The following is a 27,842-nucleotide window of genomic DNA, read 5'->3' as shown; positions in this document are numbered from 1 at the left end:
TTGGGGATTGTTAGTTGCAAATTACCAAAATCAGCTCTGCCTGATTTAAATAAGAAGGGGAGGTATAAATAGGATATTGGGTAACTCTTCAGTTCTCTGGGATTACTAGAAAACCAGACTCAGGGCTATTCCCACTATTATACTATACAACTGGTCCAGTGGGAACATGGCTGCTGTCCGGAGTAGGTGGGAGACTGGTAGAGCCAATATCACTTCCCTGGCATTGTTGCCCCTGTAGTCTGCTATCCCACCAGTGTGACTGTCCATTTGTCCTCAGTCCCTTGAAATTCTGGCTCAGGGCCTTGGTGAGTGCATCCAGTTGGCAGAGCTAGGGATTTTGCCTGTACTTTTGGCTTTTAGGGAGAGGGGACCTCCCAGTGAGACTGATTAGGTAGTGAAATTTCCAAACACAGAAAAAGGTTTCAGATGCTGGGCAGGCAAAAGGCTGGGAGACATCCGGCACAGGACCAGGAGGATGTAATACCAAGCAGTGATGTGATTTTTTTCCCTCCTTTTTAGCCCATAGATGAGAGCAGTCAAATGAGCGACCTCCCCGTCAAAGTGACTCACACAGAAACCGGCAAGGTCCTATTTGGACCAGAAGCACCCAAAGCCAGCCAGCTGGATGCCTGGTTGGAAATGAATCCTGGGTACGGCATGAGAGCGGCATTAGTGGTGTCCTTTTGGCTATTTAGATTTTGGCAGTCCTTTTAAAATCTTCAAACTAAAACAACATGGCCTTTGCTGAGACGGTTGAAATTCTTACTTGCATCTGTCATCTGTATGTAGAATATGCTAGTTAAGTCCTGTGTGTCTGTATTGTTTTATATTTTACAGAACTAAGCTCCCTTCTCTTCCCCACTCCTTTTCCTTAGTTACGAGGTTGCTCCCAGATCCGACAGTGAAGAGAGTGATTCTGATTATGAGGAGGAGGTATGTATGTCACTCTGTTTGGGGTTCATTGGTTTAAAAGTTGTTAGAAAAAGAAACTTCTCACTGAATATAGGCCCAACCCCTGTGTCCTTCTGTCATGCATCATTCTTGGGTTGGCTTTCAGGTGAACAGGTGAGGCTAAGGGTTTGCGGAAGCTGTGGTGGTGCATGTCTAAGGGTACTCCCCTGATGTCCTGGGTGCTCCTGGCTGCTGGGGAAGCTTGGTGCATTCTAAATTCATTTGGAACCAAGAAACAGGAAGCTGGCATTTAATTGGAGATGGAGAAATGGTCTTTCTGGGAGAACTGAAGATGGATTGCTTATTTCTTTGGGAAAGGCAGTCCCATGCTTCCAAGTGATTCACATTGAGAGTTAGCTGCCTAGTAATTTCTAAGAACTTTAGGAAAGATGTCTAGTTGAAGTCAAAAGTCTGAGAATTTAGATGAAAAGGCCAACATGAGCTTGGTTTATTGAGTTTATTGATGCTCTTGATTTTTCTTTTAAATGTGATTCTCATTTGAATTTTTTTGAATATATTTGTTACCTAGAGAGAATCACATCTCTCAGTCTCTTAGAAGAAATACCTGATCTGGAACCTGAAATGATATTCTTACATGCATATATTAGAAATTGAGAAACCACCAAGATATCTGTTAGATCAAGTATGAAATAAATAACAATTACAAAAGTTAAAAGATTTGATCTTCTTTATTAGAGCACTGTTAATATGTCATCATTAAATCTGATGTTTTTCATTGTAGAACTTTGGTCCAAAGAGTGCCACGGCACCAAGGCCAAGGACTGAGTAAAGCAGTCTTACCAGGATCTTAAGACAATTGCTATTTTCTTTCTATTTCATGGATCTGTGTTTTCTATATTAATCTTCCATGAGCACTTCCTGCTTTGGTGAAGAGGAAAAATAATAAGAGTTACATTTTTTAAAAAAATCATAACCATAAAAGAGCAAACACTTTTTGTGGTAGGCTATTTTTTTCTAGCTACTCCGTCTCTGAGATATTTAAAGGTTGTAAAATTAATTTTAAAATGTGTCTTGTTTACTTGGATGAGTAGGCCCATGAATGATCCCCCAGAGGAATCTTCTGTGTGAGTGGGAGAGCCAGAGAGGGGCAGCAATAAAGTAAAATCGGCTGCCTAACCAGCAGGTGCCAGTCTGAGACCTACAAGCACAGACAGCACTAGACAGCCAGGAAGAAGATGAACGGGAACTTATCTCAGGCCTGCTACCAGTGAGCCTGAGTGTCTTGTGGAGAGTCACGTCCTCTCTCAGAGTTTCAAGGAAAGAGTTGTGCCGAGTCCTCTGCTTACTCTCTGCCTCTAAATGATCGGTTATCACAGGTTGGATTTCAGCATTGATACTGTGTCAGTTCGTATTTTTTCATTCAAGAGTTATGGAAAAGGCTCGTTGCCTGTGGCTCAAGTGGCTCAGGTGCCAGCCACATACACCTAAGGTGGTGGGTTCGAATCCAGCCTGGGTCCGCCAAACAACAATGACGGCTGCAACCAAGAAATAGCCGGGCGTTGTGGCGGGCGTCTGTGGTCCCAGCTACTTGGGAGGCTCAGGCAGAAGACTCACTTGAGCCCAGGAGTTGGAGGTTGCTGTGAGCTGTGATGCCACAGCACTCTACCCAGGGGGACAGCTTGAGGCTCTGTCTCAAAAAAAAAAAAAAAGAGTTATGGAAAAGCACGGTTCTTTTTAAACCTGCTTTTAAAGGAAACTCTGCTGCATTATCTAGATCACAGCAGTTCTTAACCTGTGGGTCACAACTCCTTTTTTTAGCAATGAAAATACTGATCTAGAAAGACTAAAGCTTCCACACCAGCTGAGGAGTGGACATAACGAATATTTCACAGTGCTTTCAAACTGGATGCAGTGCACAGTCCAGAGGTGGGAGGTGTGGCATCCTCTGCCAAGTTCTGGACAGTTTTATCTGGGTGCTCAGAAGTGTGTGATATGAATCAGCCACAGATAGCAGTGTGCTTACAGGCTTCGAGTCTCTACAGAGGATGCAGGCGGGGCCATCAAAGTCCACCGGCTTTATCAGAGGGAGCATTTTTATGAGAAGGAGGACGCTCAGATTTCTAAAGTCTACCTTTGGAAAGAAGAATGTCTGATGCTGCTGAGTCAGTGAGAGCAGATATGGTCTAGAGGACTCTCTGATAACCAAATAATGATAAATATCTGTCTTCCCAGCTTAATGTTTACTTATTTAGTCTCAGAAGCAAGGATTGGGAGGGATCCCCAGAGGGTTCCTTTCATTCTCTCATTCAGTAATTCAAGTAGCAGAGAGACAGTGTGTTGCCTGCCTGAGCAGATGCTAAATTTACTTCCTCCCTTCGTTGTATGTACTTCTTCATTTAATCTCTTTTCAAAAAATGCCTCATAGAGAATCCCTAAGTAAAATGCAGCTTCTCCCTGTCTTTGTTCCTTCCACAGGATGAGGAAGAAGAGTCCAGCAGGCAGGAGACTGAAGAGAAAATACTTTTGGATCCAAATAGCGAAGAAGTTTCCGAGAAGGACGCTAAGCAGATCATCGAGTGTGTATCCCTCAGAGTGTTTTCCCTTGGAAATGCACTGTATGAGGATGCTGCTTCATGAGTTGTCATTAGAAAACTTTGCTTACGGGGAGAGCGAACTTCCAGAAACTGCCAGAGATCCCCAATGAGCTCTTAGCTCCCTCCCTCCTTCCCTTCCTTCCTTCCTTCTCTCCGTCCTCCCTCCTTCCTTTTCTTCCCTGTTTCCTTTCCTCCCTCCTTCCCTTCTTTTCTTCCTCCTTTGATGCTTCTTTTCCTTCCTGAGTCGCCACATCCAGCCCAGCTCACGCCTAGGCTTCTTCACTCCTGTCCTCTGCATGTCCGTCCCATATTGAACGAATCAAACGTACATCCCCAGCTGGCTGCTTCTCTGCCTTTCCTCCCTCCCTTAGCGGCTTCCGTACTTGCCGAGAACCCCAAGTGAGAAATGCCAGTCCCATCTTCTCCTCACTGCCACAGCCAACCGTGCTACCATCTCCCACCCGGTCCCTGAGCCCTCCCCATCTCTCCTGCCCAGTGCCCTGGCTCGATGTCTCACCCACGCCGTGGAGCCCTCTGTATCAGTGGGCTTATATAGCTCTGCTATTACAGTCATTGGGAAACAATATGTAAACGAGCACATTTTAAAAGATGAGATTCTTAAAAAAAAAACAAACCAGGAATAGACATTCTTACATTTCCCCTTTTATTCCATAGCTCTGTGCCCCACTTTAGGAACCTTCATTTTACCAGACTGCCAGGGTCCTTTGCAGAAGGTTTTAAGAACCCCTCGATGGCTCTTCATTGTCGGCGGGATGAGATACTAGTTCAAGAGCAGGGCACAGAAACCTACCTCTCCTCTATAGTTCTTCTTTGCGCTGCCTCCCACCTATTGTTCCAGCTCAACCAGTGTTCCGAGAATAGGATTTATCTTTGTTTCCTAACAGCCAGGGACGGCTTCCCTGGCCAAATGTTCATCTGCAGGTGCAGGGCTCAGGCTCTTATTGGCCTTTTGAGGTCAAGGGGACCAGCTTTCAAATCCTGTTTTCACTCCATTGTATGTGACTCAGACAAATGAAGTAACCTCTCTGAACCTCAAGTTCTCCACGCGCGCTCAATGAGAACGAGGATAATAATGCCCACTGTGCTTAGTTTGTGTGAGGATTACAGGTAGCGTATTTAACTGCAAGGCTTGTCATGGGTGATAAACAAGCCATAGTGATTATAGCTTATTTTAGGTTCTCAATTCATTTTTTAGCATTTTTAGCATTTTAGCATTTTTAGCACATGCACGCAAATGTCTGTGTGTGATTCTCCACGTTCTCATTCTCAGGACCGCGAAGCAAGATGTGGACGATGAGTACAGCATGCAGTACAGCGCCAGGGGCTCCCAGTCCTACTACACCGTGGCTCACGCCATCTCCGAGCGCGTGGAGAAGCAGTCTGCCCTCCTCATTAACGGGACCCTAAAGCATTACCAGGTAACGGGCATGGTTGCGTTTCCTTGGCTAATCGTAGTCTTTTGCCTAATTTGGATTGAAGCTTGCCATGCCCTTGCTGACTGATGAAGAGGTTTTGATGACAGTGGCACATGTTAGCCACATCATGTATAAGACTGCGATCCCTTCTGTGGTGTTTGCAGTTCTTCCTTTAGAGTTAAATACTTCCATGGTACCATCTTTGCTAGGGCTCACCACACCCGTTTTCTCTGTTGTGGTCTGGGGATGAATTTTGTCTTAATAAGTACTGGCTTACCATTCAGAAGAGTTTCAATGTAGATCTCTTCAACATGGAAAACCCAGCCACTTTCCGTTAAGGTAGGAACATCTGTATCATCATCTCAAAGTAAATGACGTGTTTCTTTACAATTTTTGGTTGTGCCTATAGTTTTATGTTATGGGTTCAGCCACCTAAGGAGTAGCTGTCTACTACATTTGTTCTTTTTTGAGATACAATGAAGTTGTGAGCATCTGTGCTTTCATTAAAAACTGGGCTATAAACGGAACAGATGCTTTATTTGACCTGTCTGGATTGGGGTTAATTCCTGTCTTCTACCTCCTACCAATGTGTAGTGTTTCCCAAAGTGTGTTCCTTGGAATATTTGTTCCTTAAGAAAAATTCTGTGCTCATTAAATATAGGACATACTTTCGGCTGTAACTAGGATCATAATATAATTTACTATCCCAAATGTGGATACTTGTGAGAGGGCATAGAGGCTCTTACTATTGATAACCGGCATAATCTTAGACTGTCCCAAGCCATCTGGACATATGGTCACCCTGACTCTGACCTCTCGACTCCTCTTAGTAATTCACAACACACCAATGACTCTGCAAAAACAAGTGTGTGGTCCACATCACGTCAGTGTCCTGTAGGAAAGTAACTTGTCTAACATTGTTTAACTTTGTATTTCCTCAACTTCTTTGGCCATCAAATACTATTTTTATATATATATCATCACTTAGCAGCCTGTAAAATCAAGGTCTTCTAGAATAGGCTCTAGGGAAGTGCATGCCATGGTTCTCAACTTTTTGGCATCAGGTCCCCAACCCTGATACCATGTCTGCTGCCACTGCGCAGGCAGGAAGAATACAGTGATTACTAGTCGAGCACTGCTTTATTTGGGCTAAAGTGCCGCAGTTTTTACCCAGCGTGGCTTTTGTATCGTCTATGCAGATGTCAACACAGTAAAAATGGCAGATCACGCCATGTGACCTTGTGGATCTCCTGGAAAGGGCTTAGGTCTTCCAGGGAGGACCACTGCTCTGGGCTTAGTAAGGTAGCATTTTCTCCAAAGACCATGCCACTTTCATGAGGTCCAGACTGGTTTTCATCTTTTTCATCATTTGGCCTGCCTGTCATGGTGGTTAATTCAAGTATGCTCTAATAAACTTTTGAGTATCTGTATATGGGAAACCTGGGTTTTTTTCAATTATCCATAAATAAATTTTAGTGCCATATTGATTTTTGTCTGCTGTCCCACACCTTTGTAAGCACTCTTTATCATCCTTCTTTTGAACCTCACTTTTCCCACTTTCATATGTGAATTTTGTGCTTTTCTGCCTGGCTGTGCCGTGGAGGGTCACCCGGACATGCCCTGCACTGTCTCATTTGGGGTTCCTGCTGCACGAGGTTCCTGCTTCCTGGAACCTGACCACCCATATCTGCCTGATGAGATCTTTTCCTTTCCTTCCAAACTCGTTTCAAATGTGGCTCAAAGCCTTCCTGGTCGTTCTCTCCATGAGTACGCTTTCTGTCCTCTTGCTCCTTGACAGGTTTTTGTATCGTTAGTATTTACTTAACCTTGACATAGCTTACATAACCCTCCTTCTTCTTCCTGGAGAGCCACAGAAGCTCGGTTCAACGTGCAGCCCTCCCTGCCCCCGAGTGCCGCAGCCCGGGCACGTCCAATCACTTCCCACAATTCTTGTGAATTTCTAATCCCCTCTGTCTTATTTCTGCTTCTGTCTTGTTTTGAATTAACATAGATGCAAAACTCAGCTGCTTTACTGATTTTTGTTTAAAAAAAAATCTACTCCCACAAAGTATCTGAATGTTTCTTGTATTTAGTTGATTTTTCCTACGGCCTGGCAGTCTTGGGGTCACATCATAGGCCCACAGCTTCTCCTGTCTGCCACCTGTAGATTATAGTTACTTCCCCTCTTTATCTTTTGCCCGCTCTCTTGGAAGCTCTTCCTGTTTCTCTGCTTATCTCTTGAGGTTGCTATAGTTCTGCAAAACCTTAGGCTGACTGGGAGTCTTACGCAGTACACGGTAGCTCCAGTGGCTTATGAAAGTAGTTCTTCAAGCCATTGTAGTGTCTCTCTAAGTCCCTCTCTGGTCAATACGTTGGCACTGTCAGCTACTTCTTGGGACTCGCACACATGTGCCTTGTTTATGGTTTCCTCTTTGAACGCAAGCTCCTGCAGGGAGGCATGCATTTTACAGACCTTAGTATTGCAAATAAGTCAATCATTCGCTTTGTTCTTACCTAAAACAAATTAATTTTAACATTTCCCTAAGTGTAATATCATTAGCGAGCTAAATTGGCCTTAGCAGAGAGATATATATATAATTGTATATGTATGTATGTATATTATAGAGATATAGATATTTTATATATAAATACACATGCATTTATGTATGCATAGAGATAATTTCCATAGACTGGACATGCACCACATGTACATATATATCATCCAGTAGGCCTAGTTCCTTCACCTCCGTATGTTGACCACCTGGTTACAGTCCCCTGGGTCTTCAACTTCCAGAGGTTCTACTGTATATATAATTGATCTTACCATTTAAATCTAGCATCTGTGGTATGATGGTGGAAAGGAATTGGTGGTTGTGGGATAGAGGTTTAACAATTTAGTTTATCTTATACTTAAACATGGGGAATCCAAAGGTGAATCTGTGGTGCAGTGCTGCTGTACTTTAAAAACACATGTATTTTAAACATGTTTCCGGGCAATCGGCTTCCATTGTGTGCAGCCCGCGGGGAGTATCCACAGTGCAAAGTTTCCATGTGCTACCTGGGAACTTTCTCTCTGCCAGGAAGAAAACTGTCCTCTTGCGAGTGGCCCTGGCTCTCCAGTCACTCTGCTTCCTCACCAGCCCCTCAGTTTCTCGTGCTATAGTCTATTCAATATCTATGTCTAATGATCTATGCCAAATCTGGCTTTGGGTTTATTTGTCTTTAATCTTCCTGTTGGCGTTTTGTTCTTGGAGTGGTTGGAATAGATTTTAGGTTTGGGTTTTCTTCATTTGTAATAATGCTAGAATGTCATATACTGTGAAATGCTAAGTAAGGATGAGCAGCAAAGCTGCTTAAAATCCCACCAGTATGCTATAGCCCATCCTTTCTAAATCTGATTAACACTCGGCACCTGCCAGGCAGCAGGGATGATTACAGGCTCATATTTTACATTCTGTCTGCATTGGTGCCTCCCCGACTCTCCAACTGTGGGAAACCCAACGTATAGCACTGAGGAGTTAAGAAGTCACAGCCTCACTTGAGTTGTATTAGTATTAATTACCTGTGCAGATCTTGGATAATTGAAGCAATTACTCTTCATTTCAGCTCCAGGGCCTGGAATGGATGGTTTCCTTGTATAATAACAATTTGAACGGAATCTTAGCTGATGAAATGGGGCTAGGAAAGACCATACAGACCATTGCACTCATCACTTATCTGATGGAGCACAAAAGACTCAATGGCCCCTATCTCATCATTGTTCCCCTTTCGTAAGTAAAGTCGTTTATTCTGCAGTCACCATTCTACGTGTTGCCGAGTGCCCTCGTAGCAGCTTGTCCTTGTTTTTCACTTAGGGCAGAACAGTAGCATGCGGTAGGATCACCAAGAGCATGTACTCTGAATTGAGGTTTTAATTTCCCACCCTACCCCACCCTGGCCTCTTTGATTGGCTGCTTAAACCCAGGACCGAGTGATTTTAACAGGCTACACGCTGTGTAGTAGGTCCTATTCATCATCACTGGTTCCTGAAGGGGAAAGGGGTGTGTGTGTGCGTGTGTATAAGATTGTGTTTTAAGATTTATTTGATTTTTCCTTATTCCATTTGCAAAAAGTTTTATTTGTATGAAGTCAAAAGATTATATATTCTTTTTTTTTTTGTCTGGGGCCAGGTTTGAACCCGCCACCTCCAGTATATGGGACTGGCACCCTACTCCTTTGAGCCACAGGTGCTGGCCAAGATTATATATTCTTAAACCTTCTTTTATTGTATTTTTTAAAACAGAACCTAAGTCAAAGTCATAACTGTGAATTTTGCATGAAAGTAACCTCCGTAGGTGCACTTGTGTTTCCATGTGTCTGCTGCCTCCTAGGACAGGCCCTCGCTGTCCACCATTACAGTCCCAGTACTTCACCTGCTGGACGGTTCTTAGTAGGTCTTTACTGAACCTCCTAAGTGAGGCAGCCACACTCCCTGGGAGGTCAGCGTATCTGGCTTAGGTTGCAATTTCATTCACTGAGTTTTCATTATAGATTTCAGTGCTGATATAAACTTGGACTTTGAGGAAGAATAAGGATTCTGTTTTTATATTTTCTTCAAATTTTGTCTAATGGGGACGTTTTGCAGACCTTTCTATATGAATTATCTGTATTTATAATATTTATATATCCTTTGCGTTTCACCTGTATTTTGTATGGGAAGTCATTCACTATTTCTTCCCCTATTACCTCTTGACAGATTTGTTTCATATCTTCATGTGGTTTTGTAATTTACTTCTTCTGATCCAGCTTTTCTCTGAAGTTGCATGGCGGTTTCCAAAGATTCCCCAAATCGCTCCGGCAATTACTGTTTTTCAATACCATGATGAAATTTAGGGCTTTTCTTTCTATATTTATGCGTTCTTTAATTTTTCACACGAGATTTTTTTTATGACCACGAACAAATTTGTGATGCTTGGTGGCAGCTTCTTTCTGACTTACCTTTTTATTTCCACACCTTTGAATGAACATGTGGTGGAGATAGTTTATGTTCTCTAGCCTCTTTGAAGGTGAGACCTAAAAATGAGTAAGAACATCTTTTTAACCACCGACTTTTATGCAAATGTCTTCCTTTCTGTATTTTTTGTTCTGTAGGACTCTGTCTAACTGGACATATGAATTTGACAAATGGGCTCCTTCTGTGGTGAAGATTTCTTACAAGGTTTGGAATGCTGTATTTATATATAAATGTGGAAAAGCAAAAAATAGACCCTGTTTTCTCCATTCCATATGCACATCTGTGAACTGTATTTGGTTATAAAGTTTTGTCATGTACATCATGTACTAAACCGTGAGAGTTAATCATCCCAAGAAGATTACTGTAATAAACCATAATTACTTTCAGATAGTGAAATCCAGAAGAAAATTGTTAATTATCATATTGCGGGGTTTCTGATGAGAGTAATACAAATGACAAATACCGCACGTTCTTCGTGCTGCTGACTGGCTCACTGCGGGCTGCCACCGGGCTGACGGTTCCTGCAAAGTCAGGCGTTTCCCGGGGCGTCCAGCACCTGCCTACCCTCCTGTAGAAATGGAGCCTTGCAACAGAGCAGTGGTTCTCGGCTAGCGCAAGGTCATGGTCATTTCCATTTCAGTATCCCCTCCCTCAGTCTTCAGTGGGAAAACCTTTCTGTAAGGGTCTAGAAAGTATCAAGATGTATGCCAGGTAGCTGAGACACTCTTCATGGATGATGGATCAGTATATGACAATCTGCGTGTGTGTGTGCGTTCTTAGTCACGTGTCTGGGCCTCATTGCATAGTGAGAAATAACGCTTATGTACTTCCACCGGGTGACATATGTTTCTTTCTGTTCAGGGAACTCCTGCCATGCGTCGCTCTCTTGTCCCCCAGCTACGGAGTGGCAAATTCAACGTCCTGTTGACTACTTACGAGTACATTATAAAAGACAAGCACATTCTTGCAAAGGTATGCTTTAAAAAAAAAAAAAAAATTATTTTCTCTCTAATTAGGATCCATCTCACCAAAGTGTGAAGCCTTCTTCAAATTGTACTCAGTCGTATAATTTGATCGTTAGATGACTTGTCTCTCATTCTTTTTATCTGTGAAAGTGTTTGCTGTATTTTGGTCATAGTTTTTTAAATTTATGCTTTGTGTGTGTGTGTGTGTGTGTGTGCGTGTATGTGTGAGTGTGTGTTTGTGTGATCCTAGGGCTCCTCCCTTTCTACCTGTCAGAATTAATGAGTCTACATCTCTTAAAAAAAATTCACCTGGTTGCTTCTGCAACCCTTTTTTCTCTCCAACAGCCCTGAACATGCTCAGGAAAGAAATAATTGTTTTTGTTGCCCTGGGATATTGTCAGCGTAACTTCATTCCTCTTGTGCCTCTGTCTCTCTGAAGACGAGTAGGCTCCTCTCCATATGGTCTCCACCAGATGAACATTTATTTGAGCTTCAGCTCTTGCGGTATCCCCGTTTTAGGTTTTTCCTGGTAAAATAATAAGCTATCATGTTCGAATTACTCAGGGCTGTTTCTGTGACTGTTTGGAGCTAAGAAAGAGTTGTTTCTGTGACCTATACGTCTCCTAATTTGTTTTTCTATTTTTGTCATCTCGTCTCCTAATATGCTCATTGAGAATCATGAAAGCAATAGTCTTTCATGGAATAAACAATGAAAACTTAATTTTTTTTTCTTTAGTAAGTTTTTTTCCCCCCGTGGTGTTTTGAAAGCACTATAATCTGAAACTAAGTTATGTCCAGAATTGAACAGAGTCTCTCCTTCTGGGTCTGTGCAGTCTCTGCATTAAACCTTTGCTCTGGGAACTGATAGTTCCCTTCATGACATCATAGGAAATAACATAAAAGAAATTTGTTCCCAGGGGAGGTTTAATAATTGAGATGGCACTGGAACAATCCTGTTCCTCAGACTCAGAGATGAATTTGGCAGTGTCAAAATGATGTGTTGTCAATATTACTATGGGACTGTGTTTGTACATTTGAGATACTTTAAAAAAAATCATATCTTTTCTTTTGCATATGTATTTCAGAATTCATTGGAGATGCCCAGTAATGACATACACTGCTTTTATTTGTTACTGGAGAAATGGAGCTATAGAATGGGGTAGTAATTTTTCCCAAATAGAAGACCTAATTAGTAGTAGACCCAATGGCAAAATCAAAAGCCTCTGATTCCTTGTTTATTATTATTTCATAAGCTAAATTAGGCAGGAATGTAGACTTGGAATATTTATTTCAATACATTTTTGTCTGATGGCCCTTTTGCATGCTATTGGCAAGTTTGGAGCAGTTGATTTTACAAAGTTAATTATTCTTAAACACTTTTCTTAGAGGTGGTAGAGGAAAGGGGGAAAAATCTGGTGGCTCCTTTTACCTGTACTTCCCAGACTGACTGATGATTTTATGCCTTTTCCCTTGACGCGGCTGGAGCTCCTAATGAGGAAGGCAAGGGTTGTACAGAATGCTTCCCTCATCTCCCTGCTCTCTCTAGGTGCTGTGCAGTGGGATCTGGGGACATCTGAGCGCCAGATGTTTTTCTTGGCCATTGACACTGTTCTGTAGGGAATGGATAGGCTGAAAGGAACATTCCTCTGTGTTTTCACTTTAAAACACTGAATAGTGGCCTTGAAGAGGGCTGAACGTGAAGTCTGAGAGAGGAAAGGGGCAGTGACTGTGTAGACTTAGGAAGGAGAGTTGTGCCATATGAGCAGTTGTGACTTTTTAAGTCACAGTCCTATGGAGGGAATGTATTGTATTTAATCATGTAGTTTTGCCAAAAAATGGAGGAATGAAATTTTTTGCATTTCACTCCCTGCCACTTGAGTATATCCTTTTATTTTAGATAAAGCCGGGGTTCCTAGAGCTGGCCGGTAAGGAATATGTGTAAACTGAGGGACCCCGGTGGGTAGATCTAATTTTTGTTTTAAATGAGATGTTCAGATCTAATTTTAGATCTGGATGTTCAGATTTTTATGTGATATATTACAACTTTTAAATTTTATCCATCAATTCAAAGAAAACAAAACACAGTATTTAGCCAAGCCCTGGCTTGGAACAATTAGTCATTAAGAATTGCTTCAAGCAGATGCATACGTTCTGTGCCTACCGTGAGCAGAGGTCCCATGACCATGAAATCCAGGATAGGGGTCGGGATAAAGTACCAACAGCAGGAGCACTGGATGGGGAGACACAGGATCCAGACACAGGATCAATCATTTTGGTCTGGACCCTTCTTTGTAAAAGAGTCATTTGGGATCACATAGCCTGCCAGGGATGTTGTTGCTTTAACATTAAATTGTTATATGATATCTTATTTGATCTGTCAGGCATGGAAAATGGTCTTTTTCTTGATATTCTTATATCATAAGGAGTATGACATCATATCATATACCAAGTGTGGGTTCTCTGGTTTTTCACACCACTGCATGCCTGTTGGAAACAGCCGTGGACCACTTAACTTACCATACATTGGTCCTTCCTCTCGTAGATTCGGTGGAAATATATGATAGTGGACGAAGGCCATCGAATGAAGAATCACCACTGCAAGCTGACTCAGGTCTTGAACACTCACTATGTGGCCCCCCGAAGGATCCTCTTGACTGGGACCCCACTGCAGAATAAGCTCCCTGAACTCTGGGCCCTGCTCAACTTCCTCCTCCCCACAATTTTCAAGAGCTGCAGCACATTCGAGCAGTGGTTTAATGCTCCATTTGCCATGACCGGTGAAAGGGTACCTGTCTAACTTTTCTTGTTTCCACTGCATGACAATAAAATTAAGTGAAAGGGCCTAAAACTAAGAACATCAGAGCCACGGAAACTCCACAGGGTGGTTTAACAGTGTCACTTATTTCATGAGGCTGATCAGTAGGTGGACATGGTCGCATTCTGGGGTTATTTTCCCCTCCTAAGAAAAGGGATCTAGTAGCATGTGGCGTATCCTAACCCCTTTGTCTTTTGCCAACATACTTGCCAGACCACCAGAGAATGTTCCTGACTGATGGAATTCTTATCTGCAGTGGGCTGCAGAGAGGATGACCATAGAGATAGCTGTCAGGGTAATTTAATCAAACCAAATCAATGAGCTGAATACGAGCTTTAGAATAAATCTTCCCTTGTTGTAAAGTTGGACTTCCCCATAAAGTATTTCTACATAAAGAGAAAGTTTAGACTGACTTTCTATCCACACTGTTTTCAGGTTTTGGTGTGAGTTTCAGTTTTGTGTGTACATAAATACTCCTCCTGAAGTAGTCATTGTCGAATTTCATACATCCTTTCAACTGTCTTGTTTTAGAGAACATTTATGAAAGGAAGGCATGGGCCATTGTGAGAATGGAAGTGGGTGCATGTCATTGTGATCGGTAGTTCCTTAACTATAGGAAGAGAGGCCACTGAGAATGCGTTAGGAAAATTTACGTTTGATCGGCCTGGTCCTTTAATTCTGAGGTTCTCATAGGCCCATTCACCATTTGTTAGCAGTTAAGACAATTGCTTGCCCATTTGTAGAAGGCGGCGTCCATCAACTCTGGCCCTACAGGTTTGTTGGTTTGTTTGTTTTGTTCTACTTGTTTTTATTTTGAGGTGATCCTCTCACTTCAGCCTCCCTGTAGCTGGAACCGCCAGGTTCAGATATCATAAACAGGAATACACTTGAATTAGATCAGGGCCAAGAAAAAGAAAGGAGGTAAGGTACAGCCTTAGAGACCCACTGGCATAAGTTGGCTCTACTCTTATCCTTCCTCTTTTTTAGTTCAAGTCCCTGTTCCTCTGAATTTCTCTACAAATGAAGGGCCTATGTTAGGGCTCTAACTTTAAATAGGAACACATTAACTATTACCCCTTTGTCTCTTTCTATCTCAATCCTCAATCAGCCTTTATTGTCACACTTACCTCACAACATTTTGAGCTGTTAACACTACTGATCTAAAACGTGTGGCTTCTGGGCCCTTCTCCACAGAACTCAGCGTTAAGGCATAGACACCCATCTACAGGCCCTTTTATTACCTACCACTTGGGAGGCAGATGGGAAGACAATTTGGAGTTATATGTAAGAGGCATCAACTTGGCTTTAATATCTATAAAGTTGAAATCATGTATTGAAACACATAGTAAGTGTGACACAAAGCTTTATTGCACAAAACAGCCTTTTGTTTAAAAGTGATTCACATATGCTTCCTTTGTAGGTGGACTTAAATGAAGAAGAAACTATATTGATCATTAGGCGTCTACATAAGGTGTTGAGACCGTTTTTACTGAGAAGACTGAAGAAAGAAGTTGAATCACAGCTTCCAGAAAAAGTATGTTGCAAATTTAAAAGTTGTGGTTTTTCTCCCTTGCAAATATATGAAGTACCTACCCCTGAAATTATGTTTCTAAATCAGTAGGTTTTATTTTAGTCCCAAGTATCATGAAAATATCTTAAAGGGCTTTTGTGTTTGGTAGGGCTAGAGAGAAGGGGTATTACTGCATACTCAGGGTCTCTTGTTTCCAGATTCTTGGGGGCAGATTTATAAACTTGTCAAATTCCTTGAGTCTCATTACATTTTAATTTTAGATTTTTTTTTTAAGTTACTGACTGCATTAAGTTCCATAGGCACCACAAAAGTGCTCTGCTTGTAAGCTAAACAAGGGTTTGACGTTGGGACTTGTATCATTATTGAAGGGCATCGTATACATTTGCCAGTTTCTCAGAAGTTTATTCAATATTTGATGTTTATGATGTCACCATCTAACAGTAAGTAAAAAATAGAGGCCCTGCAAATTACAAACACATCATCTCATTATTCTGGGGCATGGTTTTTGTCCTGCACCAAAAAAATTCGGTTCCTGTGAACACTTGAGTATTTTTCAGATTGCTTTATAGAAATCGAATTTTCAGTGCTTAAGGCCTTAGCTCTGCGTTTGGGGGTTGGAGTTGTATATTCGTTCAATATTTCTGATCGCCTTTTAGAATCTTGCACTTTTGAGTTCTAGGTTTCATTCTTTTGAAGATAGTTTAGTATTGTATTCTATTCATTGCAGGAGATATTTTGATTTGAGGCATTTGAGTTTTTTCTTTAAATGGGCCGATTCTGAAATGTCTTATTTTTTGCATGATTGTGGTTTTTCTGGGTAACAACTCTATTTTTGGACAGTTGGTTCATCCTGTTCATACTTAAGTGGGAGTTGGCAAGATGGTGTACAAAGTTGATCACTTTGCTAAGGGAGAATTTTATTCCCTAATCCTGTACTCATTAGCAGTCATAAAAATTTAAAAATGAAAAATTATTTTTATACCATGCTTGGCCAAGGGAAAGTAGGAATGTTTAAGTATTTTATTGTGTTGTTAAATGCATCTTGGATATTGAATGTTGTTGACACTTCCTGTGCCTTCCTGTGGTCTTGGCTTCTGGGTAAGGCCCTTTCTGTTCAGCTAAGTGATAAATGGGTACGTGTGTAGTGGTCATGTGGCTGCTTCAGCTACTTCCTGGGTTACTGTTCCTGTGATCCGGCAAGTTATAGAGATGGAATAGTAACAGATTTTAATTTGTCTTAAACGAAGTATAAAATAAAAGGTTGCTAACTGCAGTCCTTTCGTTATTCATCCCATAAAACTTTGTAATCTTACTTATTCATTTCTAGGACTGGCTAAGGTAGATTTGTAAAAACATATAAGTTGAAAGTATGTCCTAAGAAAATCCATCGTGGAAAAAACTCCAAATTTTTGGCAGATTAAGGATTACAAGGTGATTAATTATATCACAAAGGTATTCTTTGCTTTGGAAATATCTGCCTTATGGTTCTTTCTGCAAAAGAGCTTCATGAATACTGGTGAAGGATGATACACATTCTTTAAAAATACATTTACCCTCAGATTGTCAAGAGTATGCATTCTGCATAAATTATACCTGGACTCATTAGTTCCCAGAGTATTATATTAAATATAAATATATGACATTACTTATGGATGCTTTTCTGGGTTACCTTGTTACCTTTTCTTGGAAGAAACTTGGTAAGGTAGAAGTCACGGGCTCTGCCCATCAGAGTGGGCCTGCGTCCCCATCACTTTCTCTGTCTCTTACTATGTGAACTCTAGTAAGTCGCTTAACTCACGTGGGTGTTAGTGTTCTCATCAGCGAACTGGGAAATAAATAATGTCTGCCTCACAGAATTGTTGTGAGGATTAGATGGACATAGAGCTCATAATACTGTGCCAGGCATGTGGTGTCCCAACTAGGGACAGCTGCCTTTACCATGTCCCTTATTTTCTACTTATGTTGCTGTTGTTGTTATCAACGGGAGTTCCATTTTCCCCTTTACTTCAAGTTCTTTCTCCGTGTTCCCTTGTCTTTGCTGTACTGTCTGTAGCCCTCCCACATCTCTATCCCCGTAAAACCTTCAAGGGATGTGTGCATGTGCTGTTGATGTTTGCCCTATGTTCATTTTCTACTTTTTATTGCCCTGTTAGGATTTTTATTACATGGGGAGACTTGGAAATTTAAGTGTCATCCTGGGGGGGAGAGGGGGCAAGGAGGTTTCTTTTGCCACCACCTATTCATACTCACAAACAAGATATTAATATGTCTTACTCAGCCTGTATAAAAATTGCGAGAAAGACTTAGGGCTGACAGCAGGAAAAAGCTAAGTACTTCCAAAGCAGTAATTCCCTCATCCCCTCTCCCGCCCCCCCAGATGATGTCTTGTCCTTGCTCAGGCTGGTCTCGAACTCTTGAGCTCAAACAATTCACCCGCCTTGGCCTCCCAGAGTGCTAGGATTACAGGTGTGAGCCACTAGGCCTGGCCCAAAGCAGTGATTCTCAGATGTTTTTATAAAAAAAAAAAAAAAGAACCAGTTAGGAAAGTAGTTTTTCATTTACCCGTTTTGGTATATAGCTTGAGTTTTGACAATTGCATAGAGTTATGTTAACCATGCCTACAGCTAAAAATACAAAACAATTCCGTCACCCAGCCCTCCAAAAATAATTCTCTGGTGCTACCCCTTTTTGGTTAAATCCTCCCTGTACTCTTAGTCTCATGCAACCACTAATCTGTTCTCCATCTTAGAGCTTTACCTTTTCCAGAATCCCATGAGTGAAATCAGACAATATGTAACCTTTTGCATCTGGTTTCTTTGAATCAGCATAATGTGTTTACAGATTCATCCAAGTCATTCTGTGTATTAATAGTTGGTTCATTTTTATTTCAGAATAATATTCTGTTATGTGGTATACACAGTTTGTTTATCCATTTAGCTGAGGACCATTTGGGTTGTCTCCAGTTTTTGATGATTATGGGTAGATATGCTATAAATATTTGTGTAGGTTTTTGTGTAAAACAGAAAACAGAGGCTTTCGTTTCACTTGAGTAAATAACCTAACAATATGATTACTTGGTGATATGGTCAGTGCATATATAACTTTATAAGAAAAGAACCACTTTGTCAGCAATATATGAGCATTCCAGTTCCTCCATATTCTCATCAGTTCTTTGTATTGTTAGTTTTCCAGCATTTTCAGCCATTTCCGTAGGTGCGTAGGGACACTTTGTAACTTTAATTTGCATTTGTCTAATGTTGTCAAGCATCTTTTTATGTTCTTTCTCCGGCCAAACCAAAGAAGGTACATACAGGCCACAATCTGATAAATGCAGCTCTGCTACATAGGAAAACTATGTTTTAATACTGTCTAATGAAATTTAATACTAGTTTTAATATTTGTCTAATGAAACTCCTAATGAGCAAGCCAATGAATTGCGCCCCCGACTGCCACCACATCCAAGCTGCTGGCACAAAATCTATTTCTTATACTCAAGAAAGAATGTCAAAGAGAAAAGGGGTTATACAAAAACAACTTAAGCTAAATGAAAATTGATTTTTCAATTTAGCTCCTGTTTAAGGCTGCTTGTACTGACTGTTTTGTTAATTCATGTCATCAAGAACCAACTATACTTATAATTGGCTGTGAACATATTGATGTCTGACTATGCTAAAATATGTATATTATGTCTGAGGTTAACTAGAGCTTGACCTACCTAAAATCAATCTTGATTTTTATATGATTTGTATAAAACACCAAAAAGAAAAAGTTTTGTTTAGATGGGCAATTTGTATGTTCATTATGTAAAAGTTTAGAATATTCAGTATAGTTAGTTATTACTTTTTTCCTTTCTCATGCCATAGATTCCAGAACCTGGGACTTTCATAAATTGAATCACACTATTTAAAAATCTCAGTTTAGGCTCGGCACCTGTGGCTCAAGCAGCTAAGGCGCCAGCCACATACACCTGAGTTGGCTGGTTCGAGTCCAGCCCCAACCCACCAAACAACAATGACAGCTGCAACCAAAAAATAGCTAGGTGTTGTGGCAGGCGCCTGTAGTCCCAGCTACTTGGGAACCTGAGGCAAGAGAATCACTTGAGCCAGGAGTTGGAGGTTGCTGTGAGCTGTGATGTCATGGCACTATACCCTGGGTGACAGCTTGAGGCTCTGTCTCAAACAAAAAAACAAAAAAAAATCTCAGTTCATAGCGTGGTAATATATCACCCATAGTAGTCTATTCTTGTTGTTCCAATAATACATTCTTTGGGAAGGAAGGGTAGAAATTAAGAATAGTATTCAGGCAGAAACTATGAATAAAGCTCACATATTTCTAAGGGTTATTTGAGAAGAGACTTTGAGCCAATATAATCCCCTTATTTGTGTACTTGTAGGGACCAATTAAGCCATTAGCTGACATAAGAATCCTTAGGAGCTGATTGTCATGCACATGAGGCTTACACCTCAGTTTTACATGTAATTTGAACAAACATGGCTCCAGTGGCTCACACAAGCTTACCTTATTGGGAGAATCACTCCCCTCAAGAAATCACACATTTCTGGCTTGGCTCCCACAGCATAGTAGTTACAGTGCCAGCCACATACACCAAGGCTGGTGGGTTTGAACCCAGCCCGGACCAGCTAAACAACAGTGACAACTGCAACAAAAGAAAAATAGCCAGGCATTGTGGCAGGCGCCTGTAGTCCCAGCTACTTGGGAGGCTGAGGCAAGTGAATTGCTTGAGCCCAAGAGTTTGAGGTTGCTGTGATCTGTGACAGTTGGCTACCCAGCATGACATAGTGAAACTCTGTCTCAAAAAGAAAAAAGAAATCACAAATTTCATTTCCTACAGCACCAGTATATTTTCAGGTGCTTTTCATTCATGCTGTAAACAGGTACTGTCACATTTTGGGGGGGACTGAGCTCACACCCAGCAGAGTTGAAGTTGGCATGATCCTTATAGAAACTCCTCTCCCGTCCTCACTGTTGGGCAGTGTGACTGCTTTAGAATTGCTCAGTGCATCCCTTCTCTCCATGTGCAGTTATCAATTGCCTTCTCTGTGCAGTTATCAATTGCCTTCTCTGTGCTTTGCTCTGTACTCGGCTGGGTGGGAGGTGCAGGGGCTACACCAGGAATGGGAGACATGGGTTGAGAGGTCAGCAGACTTGGCCATGAAGAGAAGGTCTACTCACACTGAATGATGGTGTGGCAATGAACGGCAGCATCGTCCATCCCATCAGAATGAATGACCCAGGCACTTGAGTATTTGGGGGCAGGGGTCTCCAGTTTGCACACATGAGTCAGGGGGGTGGGGGGTGGGGAGGGTGCCCTCTAGTAATCTGTTGGGATACAGAAAGATGTTTGAACATCTGTTTTAAGATGTTTCTCTTAAAAATAAAACTTTAAGCTTTATTGATAGTTAATATACAGATACTTGGTGGTATGTATGTGTATGTTAGAAAGTCAGTCATGTGCCTACCATAGACTATTAGACGGCCTCCCCGCCCCTGGGGCAGCTGACAGCCCGCTCATCCTCTGCTGCCTGCTTCATTTACTTTTTGCCTACTGTGAAGCATTGTGAGTTTCCCTGTACCCTGATAAGGGGATTTAGTATGATCTGATTTTAGCTAAACTAACACCCCAGATCCCCAGAAGGGCTTAAAAGGATTCTGCAAAAAAGTATAGGTTGAAAACAAGATGAATAATGGAAGCCTAGGTGAACAATGAGAAAAAGGCCATCCTGCCTCTTTTCCCATTCCTGGTGTGGGTTTTCATCAACTGCATCATAGGGTAATTGGGCTGGAACTGACCGAAAGTAATAGATAGCATCAAACTGGCACCCTGAAATATGGATGTAAGTCAACCACCTTTAACACTGACCCATGCCCTAAAGGTAACGCATAGCTTGACATAATTTTAGTACGTGCATATCATAATTTATAAATAAATATGTAAACAGATATTGGGAATATGCTTTAGCATGTCTCTGTGAATGGGGGGATGCCATCCAAAAAGCTTACTGACCAAATTCTTTGAGGGAAATGAAAGGGAAATTGGCTTTGCTGAGAGGGTAATTGGGGAAGATCTTAAAAAGAACCCTTAAAATAGAGTAGGATTTAGAATAGAGCCCTAAGACTAAGAACATCCCAGGCTTGGAGAAAAGCACAAAACAAACCAAATAGCTTGGAGTTGTTTGAGAAGCTTCTAGAAACAAATATAAAATAGCGTTGTGAAGCTTATAACAGTGATTGTGATCATGTGTAGCAAACCAGCTTCTATCATCCCCTAGTTGTGCAAAGAAGGAGACTTCACCTTCTAAGAGCAGCTGTCAGGTCCTCGAGGGGAGCTTGCCTCTCCGCTGCCTTTTTGAGGGTGCTTGGCGTGCCTGTCACCACCATGTCATGCGTGTCTCTGGCTTTCCAGACTCCTCACCTCTAGCCCTTAACAGTGGCGGAATGATGGATGGGGAAGGTGATGAGGGTTTTGTCCCTAATTCTGGATCTGCCTTCCTCCCATGCACTTCAAACAACCATCAGCCATCTCTTCCACATTCAGGGAGGTTTGAATAAGCCAGCAGGGAGGTCAGGTTCAGGCAGACATCAGGCAGAGGCAGAAAGCCTGAAAGTCTGCTTGCTCATCCTTAGCATGGAGCTTAAAAGAGTGGGTTCTCTTTCAAACCCAAACTGCACCCAGATGATACTGCTGTATCATTTTGGGCCAGTAGCTAATGCTCTCTGACGCTCAGATTCCTTATCTATAGAATGAGGAGACTAAATGTAACTGTCCCAATAGAGCTCTGGTGGGAGTTAAATGAGAGAAGGTACAATAAGCTTTCTCATAGGGCCTGGTGCACAGAAAGGGCTCAGTAATATTAGTCTTTGATGAAGTCTTTATCGTTATTTTTGGTAAAGTCTAAAGTTAATATTTTTCTTGACTGTGATCAAATTTCATTGGGAGTTAACAGTCTTGAAAAAGTAGAAAGATAGTGGTAATCATTTTGTGTATACCAAAGCCTCACATTGTATACCTTTTATATGTACAATCTTTATTTATTAATTGCACGTCAGTAAAGCTGGAAAATATGAAAAATTTTACAAAAGAAAAAGAAATAGTTCAAGCATATAACACGATCAGATGTTTAAAACACAAAGCATATTTACTATTAAGCTGGGTGATTTTCTTTTTTCTTTTCTCCGCCAAGAAAGGCATTAAAAACTAAAGCATGTTTTTGGTGGGTTACTTGGTCCTCTTTAACTTTTCTGCAGAAGACTAAGCTTTTCTCTAATCTGATTGGGTGTGCCAAAACGAGTGGCAAAACACTATTAATTGTGGTTCCGTCTGGCCTGACAGGTTCCTTCTAGAACAATTCAATGAATAGTCAACTTTTCTTCACCTGTGACCTCCTGTCCCTGGCCTTCCGAGCTAAAAAGAACCAGATCATTCTTAATCAGTTTATTAAACATTAGTTAGCTTGCTGATTTAGTTTTAATCACATTGTGCATATTTCTAGGCATTAATCTGACATTTATTATGAAAATGGCACATTTGTATTCTTAGGGATTTTTTTTTTTCATAAGGAAAAACAATAATAGGAAATAATCAAGGCATATTTTATACATTAGTAGTATGACAAAGCATTGCAGGTGTGTGATAAACCAGAGGCACGTGAATTCCCTTTAACTGTTGTAAATTGTTTTTTAATGGCATTTCCACTAGAAGTACAGGAGGCCCTGTCCTTTTTTGGATGTTCATAAAATTGTGTCCAATTGGGATTAATTTCTCTCCTCCACCTGTTGTCCTCACTAGGTTATATCCTGTTGCACCGAGGTTAATGACAGTCACCTTAGGGCTATTATAAATCTCATTTTACGACTAGTATTGGGGATGGCCACAGGTGACCATTTAAAAAACATTTTACAAGGAAAATCATAGGATATTGGCCAATCTCTGCTTTTCCTAAAACTATTCTGTTCCTATGAAATTGTATAGTTGGGAAGCAGAGGAAGTACTAAAAATACCCTATATTGAATGTGTGTGTGTGTTTTTTTTTTAATTTAAACAGTGCTTAAGCCATTCTTTCAAATATAAAACCAAGTCAAGAAATTTTAGAAAACACGACTCTAGCTTCAATGACACATAACCTTTGGAAGGTCCCACCATCCTGATTGTACCTTTAATAATGATAACCCTGATCTCTATTGCCTACATCTAATCCCGGACTCCATGAATCCAAGAAAGGGGAACAGAGATACCTCCATGCTTCTGGGAGTGGAAGCGGCGTCTTAGCAGTCTGCTTAGAGCAGGCAGCAGCTTTCCCCTGCTCGTCCCTACGCTCTGTTCTCTTTTCCCCAGGTGGAATATGTGATCAAGTGTGACATGTCAGCTCTGCAGAAGATTCTGTATCGCCACATGCAAGCCAAGGGGATCCTCCTCACAGATGGCTCTGAGAAAGACAAGAAGGTACATTGCGGAAGGTGATGCCACCCAAGGTGTCAGGAGATGTCTTCTCATGGCTGTGACACTGCCTGTTCCCAGGAAGTATCCCCGCTGGTGCTGATTTGTTAAAGTAAATCACTAGGCTTCTTTTGCAGCTACTGTAGCTGCCAAAGGAAATCTCTGAAGCTCTTAACTGCTTTGGGACTGGAAGAAAGAAGTATGTTCATGTGACCAAAATAGTTAAGAGTTCTGCTCATGTCAATTCTGCAGAAAATATATTCTGCCTAAGCTTAGGATGGCATTTGAGAAGGTTTTAAAATCCAGTTCCACTCCCTGGGCATCTGTTCTGCGCTTCTGTCTTCCAGAATCCTGGAAGTAGACAGTCATATCACAAAGCCATCATCTGGGCATGATGCTTGAAGGTTCACCTTTTCTGTAGGGTAGTATCTAACCCAGAAACTTCTGCATGTAACAGGAGCTTTGAACCACAAGGGGTTACTGAGAAGACCTATGGCACTTTGCCCTTTCTCTAAGAGGCCCCGTTTTTAAACATTGGAAATACCTGATAAATTAGTAATTTGTTCTCTTTTTCACTTTCTTCTTGCTCTCAGGGAAAAGGAGGCGCTAAGACACTTATGAACACTATCATGCAGCTGAGAAAGATCTGCAACCACCCGTACATGTTCCAGCACATCGAGGCAAGTCTCAGTTGTGCATTCGGGTCCTGATTGTGCTGGTTCCACTAATGTCACTTAGGAAACCCAGAAAACAAAAACCAAAAGAGGTTTAAAACATGTTTGGGGAAGCTGAAACAGCATGGTCTGAAATTCCAACACGGAGAATTAACGAACACGAGTTTTCTGGTTATGCATTCTCGTTGGCACCAAGCACATGAACATCTGGAATTTTATAACTGAGAGTTTAAAGTAGTGAGAAAAGGTTGTAAGCGATGGCTTATTTTGTAGGGGTGGGTAAGTACTATGAATCACCTTGTTACGTACGGTAGGAGCTCTGAGATTGAAGATAATGACAAATACATCAAGTTTCCACAGAAGGAGGCTGTGAAAAATATTAAAATAATGCACCTATACCTCTCAGAGACAAAGATGCTCTTCAAATATTTTCTTTGTAAAAGGCGCTGGCTTTACTCGGTTGCTTTGATTTGTATTTTTCCTTTCTTGTTTCTATCGTGATGATGTAAATCTGTGCTTTTATCCTGATGCTCGGGTCTTCTAGAAAGCTCCTTTTAGGAAAGGGGACATTTTGTGCCTTGTTCACGACATGTGACTAAGTTTCCTAAATTGACAGTGTTTCACCCCAGTAGGAGCAATTGACTTGAGAAGAAATGAAAAGAAGCCACAATAGCGCTCTCGTTTTTTAACATTGCTGTAAAGATAAATGGTCCTGGCGGCAGTTATTTGCCAGTGCAGTGCCTGCTTTCTACTGCAGAATGACCGGGACACATGGGGAAAGTCACCGCAGGGCCCCAGTGCCTGCATCAATTTATTTAAAAATATAAATAGAGACTTCTGGAAAATTAAAACCTCATCACAGTATAAAAACTGAGTTGAAATACTCTTGACCTCAAATAGTCCTTTTTTTCCTCCTCATTTTTATTTGGCAATTGCGCTTGTTGGATCAAAGTTTTGACCCTCTACTATAGGGCCCTTATACTAGAGTCCTGTCCTAACTTTGCTGAGGAATTAGAAAAAATGATACTTTGCCCTCAAGTCCATAGGGGAGAGTATCCATAGGCATAGGGGTTTTTTTTTGGGGGGGGGATTAACATAAGGGTACTACAATTAGGTTACATTGTTTGTATTTGTTAGGTAAAGTCCAAGCTGTAGTTGAGCCCTTCACCCAGGAGGATTTTCATAGATGTAGGGGAGAGTATCTATAGACCTAAGTAAAAAGACAGCAGTCATTTTGAAACAACACTTCAAAGAAAACTCACCCAAAACCCACAGTTATTTGATGTTAGCTGAAGGAGTTCCTATCACAGGCCACTTTAACTGTGGCCGGGGTCAGTCACTCAGAACATCCAAGCTGTGATTTGCTTGCTTTGTAATGGGGGTATTAACAGATTATAAGACTGGTGGGAGGATCAACTTTTAACATTTTTTTATTTTTTATTTTTTTGGCCGGGGCTGGGTTTGAACCCGCCACCTCCGGCACGTGGGGCTGGCGCCCTACTCCTCTGAACCACAGGCGCCACCCGAGGATCAACTTTTAAACAATAATGTGAGGCATCTTACAAGTTGAAGTTGAGGTAAATGGATGTAAGGTGTCAACAAATTAGTAGTGGGTGGGTGTTTGCTGGGTTGGGACAGGCCAGGAAAAAAAGATATAATGATGAAATGACTGGGGTGGTATCTGACTTAGCTGTCACCCAGTGTCCCATTATTCCTAAAAGAAATGTTAAGATGTTTACTCTGTGCTGTAGAGGGCTTTGGGGAGTTAGAAGCATGGAGGTTAAGTGTCATTCTCACCTCATTTTGGCTACCATAAAAAAATTCCCCTTGGAAACCTGCTGAGCCTGGAAAGGAGATGATGCCTTCTGTCCTCCAGCTTCTGTCTGAGGTACAGAGAAGGGTGGAGGGGGACCTGTGAAAGATAAGTTTAGGACCGCCACACCTTCTGACACCTGCACGTTTACACTTTACGTAGCCATCAATAGAAAGGCAGACTTTGGCAAATTCATTTTAACAACAACAAAAGCCTTTCAGGAATGTTGTATTCTTGGAAACAAGAAACTCATTGTTATTGGAGAATCTATTGACAATTATGGATCAGAGATGGTGGTGTGACATTGGCCTTTGTTGTATTTTGTTTTCCACACACCTTCGTTCATCTTAAATCATACCAGAAGCTCAGTCTCAGAATTGATCTCACTGCCTCCCTGGGAATCTTCAAACTGAAATGAAAACTGTATTTTTAAAATACAGTCAGTTAAAATAACTAATCTTATCACCATCCCTTGACACTTAGCATCTTTGGTTTTTACAACCCTGCTTGGAGAGAGGGATGGAACTTAATGAGTATAAGCTTGTTCCAGGGGTTGGAGTAGGACTTTTTGTTTATCAGTGTTAATTTTGCTGCAGGGTCTGGAGCCTGCCATAAACAATGACCATATTATATTTGAGAGTTAGGTCAAGTCCAAAGGGAAAGGGCCAGTCCCCTTGGAGGAAAAGCTGCAGGGATCAGGGGAGGTTGGAAGGCAGAAAAGGAAGGCAGCTGGTGATTGAGTTGAAGATGTGACTTGTTCTCCAACCCCCTGGATGGTCTCAGTTCCCATAAAGTCAGAGGGTGAAATCACATGGAGAAGAGTAATCTCTTACTTCCTCTAAGTCAGTAAAAGGGGATTTGTGTGATTAAGTTCTGTATTCTAAAGGTAGAATCTGGACACCTGAGGGGTGGTGTTCCTTTGGCCTTACTTATAGCAGAGAAAAACAGTATAAAAGGGATGTTAGGATTTCACCAAACTAAGAATTATATTATATGGTTGCATTATTTGTATTGGTAAATGTTTCTGCCATACATATGTTTATGTTTACATATTAATCCTGCTTTGCTTGTATGGAGCTCTTTCTCTGGTCTAGACTGTGAACTCCTTGAGTGTGGATACTCCTTGAGGGTGGATACTCCCTGAGGGTGGATACTCCTTGAAGGTGGATACTCCCTGAGGGGGGATACTCCTTGAGGGTGGATACTCCCTGAGGGGGGATACTCCCTGAGTGTGGATACTCCTTGAGGGTGGATACTCCTTGAAGGTGGATACTCACTGAGGGGGGATACTCCTTGAGGGGGGATACTCCTTGAGGGTGGATGCTCCTTGAGGCGGGATGCTCAGAAACAACTACAGACTCAGCCCTGGGCCAGTGGGTGCCCAGACTTTGTTTGATGAGTGAACCGGCACTATCATCTGAGTATGAAAGTCCACAGACTTGAAGAAGCTCTCAGGACACATTTCTGTTGGCACAAAAGTCTGAACTCAGAGACACTGAGTTTCTGACTCATCTTATAATGAGTATTTGCTTATTCGTTAACTATTTTGTTTGTTTAAACTATACTCCAGAAATAGATAGGATGACCTCACTAAAAGTAATCATTAAGTTAGTAAGTGCATTTTTTAAATCATTCTTTTCTTTCTCTATTAAAG

General features: G+C 41.5%; 1 protein-coding gene across 1 annotated transcript in view; it reads left to right on the top strand.

Annotated features, from left to right (window-relative positions):
- The window catches only part of SMARCA2 (SWI/SNF related, matrix associated, actin dependent regulator of chromatin, subfamily a, member 2), a 169,304-nt gene that overhangs the window by 58,415 nt on the left and 83,047 nt on the right, over positions 1-27,842 (top strand). Inside the window, 11 exon segments of the mRNA XM_023509150.1 lie at positions 520-650; positions 876-933; positions 3,388-3,488; positions 4,798-4,945; positions 8,549-8,712; positions 10,073-10,139; positions 10,797-10,907; positions 13,443-13,685; positions 15,136-15,249; positions 23,600-23,707; positions 24,295-24,381. Coding sequence (XP_023364918.1) covers positions 520-650; positions 876-933; positions 3,388-3,488; positions 4,798-4,945; positions 8,549-8,712; positions 10,073-10,139; positions 10,797-10,907; positions 13,443-13,685; positions 15,136-15,249; positions 23,600-23,707; positions 24,295-24,381 — 1,332 coding nt within the window.

Source organism: Otolemur garnettii, unplaced genomic scaffold (assembly GCF_000181295.1).
Source record: "Otolemur garnettii isolate 467f Iridium unplaced genomic scaffold, OtoGar3 scaffold00006, whole genome shotgun sequence".
Taxonomy (NCBI): domain Eukaryota; kingdom Metazoa; phylum Chordata; class Mammalia; order Primates; family Galagidae; genus Otolemur; species Otolemur garnettii.
Note: the sequence above shows the minus strand (reverse complement) of the source record. Positions and strands in the feature narration are given on the sequence as shown.